The sequence below is a fragment of the Oreochromis niloticus genome, linkage group LG7 (genome assembly GCF_001858045.2).
Source record: "Oreochromis niloticus isolate F11D_XX linkage group LG7, O_niloticus_UMD_NMBU, whole genome shotgun sequence".
NCBI classification, from domain to species: Eukaryota; Metazoa; Chordata; class Actinopteri; order Cichliformes; family Cichlidae; genus Oreochromis; species Oreochromis niloticus.
In genome coordinates this window covers 3653499-3659157 of record NC_031972.2, presented here as the reverse complement: position 1 = coordinate 3659157, position 5659 = coordinate 3653499, and the positions used below count along the sequence as shown (strand labels likewise).

The 5659-nt window shown below is 40.4% G+C and overlaps 1 protein-coding gene across 1 annotated transcript; it reads left to right on the top strand.

Moving 5' to 3' along the window:
• The first annotated feature begins 2064 nt into the window (after positions 1-2064).
• LOC109203020 (serine/threonine-protein kinase pim-1) lies at positions 2065-5004 on the top strand. The gene is made up of 10 exons (XM_019362048.2): positions 2065-2278; positions 2382-2552; positions 2654-2815; positions 3004-3098; positions 3184-3231; positions 3327-3548; positions 3638-3824; positions 3938-4093; positions 4250-4342; positions 4464-5004. Exons 1-9 carry the CDS (start codon positions 2215-2217, stop codon positions 4339-4341), a joined length of 1197 nt encoding a protein of 398 aa, XP_019217593.1. The 5' UTR covers positions 2065-2214; the 3' UTR covers position 4342; positions 4464-5004.
• Positions 5005-5659: the final 655 nt, after the last annotated feature.

Genomic DNA, 5659 nt, shown 5'->3' with positions numbered 1-5659 from the left:
TTTTCCCAGTTGTTCTGTCCTCCCAGTCCCCGTGTCATGCTATGATGTTTTGTCTCCCTTTGTGTCATGTCTCTCTCCTGTCCTCCCTCTCATGCTCCCTCGTGTCCCCTCGCTCCCTGTCGTCTGCCTTTCCCCCACTCCTGCATAATGCACCACTGGTTCCTGTTTTATTGTGAAAGTCTTGTGTTTTCATGTTCGGTGTACTTCCCCTGTGGCGTCTTGTTAATTCGTGTCAGCTGTGTTCTCCGTGTGTTCTCACGTTCCTCGTTATCCTTCTGTGTATTTACGTCAGCGTCTCCCTCGGTCCTGTGTCGTGATCTTCCTTTTTTTTCTTTCTTTTTTTTTCTTTCTTTATAGCGCCACCATTCGTGGAACTTCCCTCTGAGGGATCTGTTGTCTTTCACTGATGAGCATCAAAAAAGAAGCAACGATTCTAAAACAAACCCATTTTTGATCATTTTTTCCCCTGTTGGCTGTAATTTTTTAAGTTATTTTGTTATTTAAACATTAACATATGATCCTTAAATGGACACCTATTTGTACTTTTTGACCTTATATCAAATATGCACACAGTCTAAGCCTATCACTGGAGCCGCATCACTGGAGCCACAGCACCAATCCATCTGTCCATCTCCTGCTCCCCTCTCCCCTCACTCGTGAACAAGACCCCAAGATACTTAAACTCCTTAACATGGGGCAGAAACTCGTCCCAGAACCAGAGTGGGCACTCCTGCCTTTTCTGACTGAGCACCATGGCCTAAGACTTGGAGGTGCTGATTCTAATTCCTGACGCGTCATACTTGGTTGTGAACCGCTCCATTGTGAGCTGCAAACGAAAAGATTGTGCCACAGAAAGACTAGAAAAAATAATTTAGACTATATGACCAAAAACACAAACACAAATGTTAGTTAAAAAAAAAGGGCTGCAAGGTGTTGCCTCAGCAGATGGATCTGCGTATTTGATTTGGGACTGGTTTAATGGTAGAACAGCAGTAATCTTTAGCCACAGATTCACATTTCCGCGATTGAGTATTTTCAGCAATAAGTCAGTGTGTGTTTAAATTTACATTGAATTAATTTCTTTATTTCTTTAAAGGTGACAGTGCATGTTAATGAATACATCAGTGTAAATATGTCAGTTAGCCAAAAGGCTACCCTTCATCTGTCGCCCCGGCAGGTCAGACAAAATCTATAAACACGAAATTTAACACACCATCAGACAATGTAGAACGATCTAGTCCAGACCACAAAAACATAAAATTACAACATGAAATGTCATAGTACAATAAGACAATAAATATAAAACATACAACAATAAAGATAACACATATTAATATAAAATTAATAATCACTAATCAAATTCCTCTTTAGCCATTGTTTGAGATGAGTTTTAAATGTGTTGAAGGTAGTACATTCTCTTATTACAGCTGGAATATCACTCCAAATCTCACTACCTGTAACTGATAATAACTGTTTGCTGAGTGTTATGTCTAAAAGGTATTGCACAGTCACCTCTAGTAGAGGATCAGGTTTGTTTTCCACTGATAATGGATTTTAACATGACTGACCAATGATTGTGGAGCACGTCCATGTTGGATCTTATAAATACAACGAGCAAACTTCAATGTTTTAAAATGTTCAAAACTTAAGATATTATATTTCTGAAGTATGACGGAAGGAAAAAGTTACATTATTTCATAGTTTAAAAAAATCCAATTTCATATGATCAAATTTATGTCAAAAAATCTAAATTTTATTCCCTCCTATGTCATGTGTGAGTACTGTACTGTAAATGTCATGGATATCAGATGATACTGATAACCTAATGCTAATTGCAATAACTATGCAGAGGTCTCTAGGCCTAGACTTTTATGGAGCATGTGAAGTTTGGGGCAGAGTGGACAAAGAAAAGTTTCTCAGCAGGTTCAACAGGTTGCTACAACACAGGCTGATGAAGTATTGCACTCACTCATCCATAGTGGCAAACATGTAACATACACCCTAAGACTGATGCTGCTTTTTACTCCTTTGTTTTGATTTAATCTGATATTCTATAGCCTTGGAGACAGTTTGCATAGATTAGAATGTTAGATTCCTGTGATGTCATCAATGCCCATGTTTTGTTTTAATGTCTTGTGATAGTTCTAACTGCATACAAAGTCAGAGTTCAAGTGAGTTTAGTACAAAGAGCACAATTTTGAACCAGTTTCTGACATGTCGTTAAAATCTCAGCCCACCTTTACCACACCACGTGCTGTGGGTGTGCGTAAATATCTAGGTGAGTAAAGTCTCCTTTACCTGTTAAATTCATCTTAATTTGGGGCTTTTCCTTCAGGTGTTTTGATTCAGTAGTAACCAAGTGATCTTTGTACAAACTGCAGACCGCCACACTGAGCCCTGGTTCCTCAGGATAGAGGACAGGACGTCAGATGGGCGAATCAAGAACTCCAAACAAAAGGATTATGCCACAGAAAGACTGGAAAAAGCTTCCAAAAGAAGCAAGGACAGCAAAAGTCCAACCCCAGGCCTCAGCCATCTTGTCTTGGAGAAGTGTAAGTGAGACATTCAGAGAGATTATGTTTTGTTTTCTAGTTATTGATCATCTGTAGGCCTGTGTGGAGTTCAGAGGTCTAATTGGTTTTTGTTTTTGCAGCTGCTTTCAGAAAGAAGAGCAGCAAACGAAAGTCAAGCAGCGATGGAACAAAACAACCACCCAGTAAAAAGAGCAAGACATCAAGCTCACAGGAGGAGGCCAGCTGCTCCGTCTTTGAGGCAGATACACCTTTGCCCAGTGCATACAAAAGTCACAGTATAGGTAAGAAGTACACACCACACCTGCAGTGACAGAGCCTCTTTCCCAAGCTCTCAGAGTTTAGCTGGTATCCATCTGCTAATCACCAGGAAGCTTCTAACAAAGCCTGTGTGAATGTGTACATTGAGGCAATGACAGCTTTCCTACATACAACTAATCACAACCCCTGTGTTTGTTTTGTCTCTCTGTAGAGGACTTTGAAGAAAAATACAAAGAGCAGGATAAGCTGGGTGAAGGAGGCTTTGGGACTGTCTTCTTTGGAAAACGCAGAGAAGACAATTTCCCAGTATGGCTTCTTATGTGTGCACTTTACAATTCTTCTAGTTCCTCCTGTTCTCTTTTTTCTAAAACACATTTTCTCTGTAATGCAGGTGGTGATTAAGCATGTTGCTCACGTTTTAGTCAGCTACCAACCAGTGGTAAGAAATGTTTGTCTTTTTCTGTTGTTTTCCCCCAACGTGTACCTCAAACAGCCTAATGTTTGAACACTGACCTTGATGTTCTGTTTCTCAAGCTTCTTAATGGTAAAATGACCAAGATTCCCAAGGAGGTGGCATTGCTAATAAAAGTGGGGGCAGGACCAGAGGCTACAAGCAGCAATGTGACCCCCATTTTAATCGACTGGTATGACTTGGAAGACGAACTCATTATGGTCTTTGAAAGGCCAAAAGAAAACATAGACTTGGAAGCCTACCTGGCAAACAGAAGAACCTTTATGCACGAGAGGGAGGTTAAGGTCAGCGAGTGGCAAGATAACATATATGGCAATCCTTAATGGATAATGTAAATCTGATTATTTGAACGTATTTTTCATTTGTCTGTCAGGTCATAATGAGACAGCTGGTACATGCAGCCGCTGAAATGCAATCCAAGGGTGTCTTCCATCGAGACATTAAGCCAGACAATATTGTGTGTGACACATCGCCTGATCATCCACCATTTCAATGTGTCAGATTCATCGATTTTGGCATTGGAGTCACTTTTAGACCAGAAGCAGTCACACGAAGAAATGGTAGGTCGTCAGCCTCACTGTTTAAATGTCCTTGCCTGCCCACACGCTTAGTGCCCACACGCTTAGTGTCCACATTAATTCCTTACCATGAATAATTTCTCTCTGGATTTTAGGGACCAAATCACCTGCTCCAAACTGGCAGGACTTTAATGCCACCACAGCAGACTGCGTCACAGTTTTGCAGCTGGGTACGGTGATGGATTGGCTGGTACGTCACATCATCCCTGATGACAACAACACATCTGAGATGCGCACTGACATTTCAGAGGGTAAGCTGAATGTTAATTCTTTAACCTGTCGCATTACAAGGCTTGAAAATTCTGTTTTCTGTGTTATCTGTCTTTATCTGTATCGCTAATGCACACGCAGACTTATATAAACACCAACGTGATAAACTCGAATCCCACTTTTGTATTTCTGAACAGATTGCAAGTGTTTTCTGTTGGGTTGTTACTGTCAGAGCCATGAAGACCGCCTCACCCTAGAGGAAGTTCAGAATCATCCCTGGCTCAAATGATGTATTGATGCCAAGCAAAACAGTGTTACAGAGCAGAATCTCTAACAGAGAAGTATTCGGTCACATTCAAACGCTATGACACATAGCTGTCCATGTTTTTATCATTTCTATCATTTTTACAGGGCCCGCCCCTCTGGAAGCACCCCACAAGAACAAGTGGACCATGAGATCGCAGTGGAACTTCCACCCGGTCTTAAGTCTTGTTGCCATTGTATTTTCCATACATTTCCCACCCACCCCCAGCAATCCGTGGAAAGGGGATCTCTCTCTGAATTGCCTTTCCCGAGGTTTCTTCTCAAGTTTTTGAGGAGTTTTTCCTCGTCTTCTTAGAGAGCTTGTGCTGGGTTAAAAACTGTTGCTACTATCAGCCTGAGTTATGAATACAGTTGTGGCCTAATGTTTTGTCAGTGGTACAAAGTTTGCTTTTGCGCACTTTGCCACTTCAGTCTGTATTTAGAGCCACAACTGTATACACAACAGACCGAACATGCTCAGCTTTGCCAAAGCTAGCAGGAATTGGAGTTTAATTTGATCAATTAATTATTTATGAATCAATTTAACAAACAAATGGGCAAATGTAAAGAAATGTATCAACCAGGGAATTAGTAGCAACATTAATTGGACAATCTAAATTTGTTGGTTAATTATTAAATGAATCTGGATAACTCATCCTGCATCTCCTGTGTGTTTATGTCACTGATATTGATTTATTAATGATTATTTGTTTGTACTAATGCATCATAATTTCCTTGAAAGTTAAAGGGTCTGGATTTCATTTATTTATTTATTTTTATTTTTATTTATTTTTTTGCCTGTCCTGTTTGGCTCTTTTGCCATCAGAATTATTGTCTAAAGGCGAAGAAAGATGCCCAACGGATTTACTTTACCAAATGGACCATCCCAGCCTTGCCGTAATCGTCCATGCTGAATACGGGACAGACTTGACTGGAGGAAAGAAAGGGGAGAAAGAAAGAGGGAAAGAAAAATGGCTGAGAAGAGGGACGGGGAAAAAGGGCAAAAAACAAAAACCAACAGAATAAGCAGACAAAAAATACATATATCGATCACCTGGATCACCTGTTGAGAAAGAAAAAAGAAAACAAGCAGAAGAAAACGAGAGTAACAGAATAAACAACATCACGATGATATATGGGAATATGACAGTAAATACTAAATGTTAAACATTATTGTGCAGCACGTAAGATCGACAGCGTACAGTGTGCTTTGAGGTAGGAGCCAAAAAGGGTGTAGTTTGTGTGTGTGAGCACCCGTGTGTACACCTGTGAGCATGGACGCGCTTGTCTTTTTAAAAAGGTTC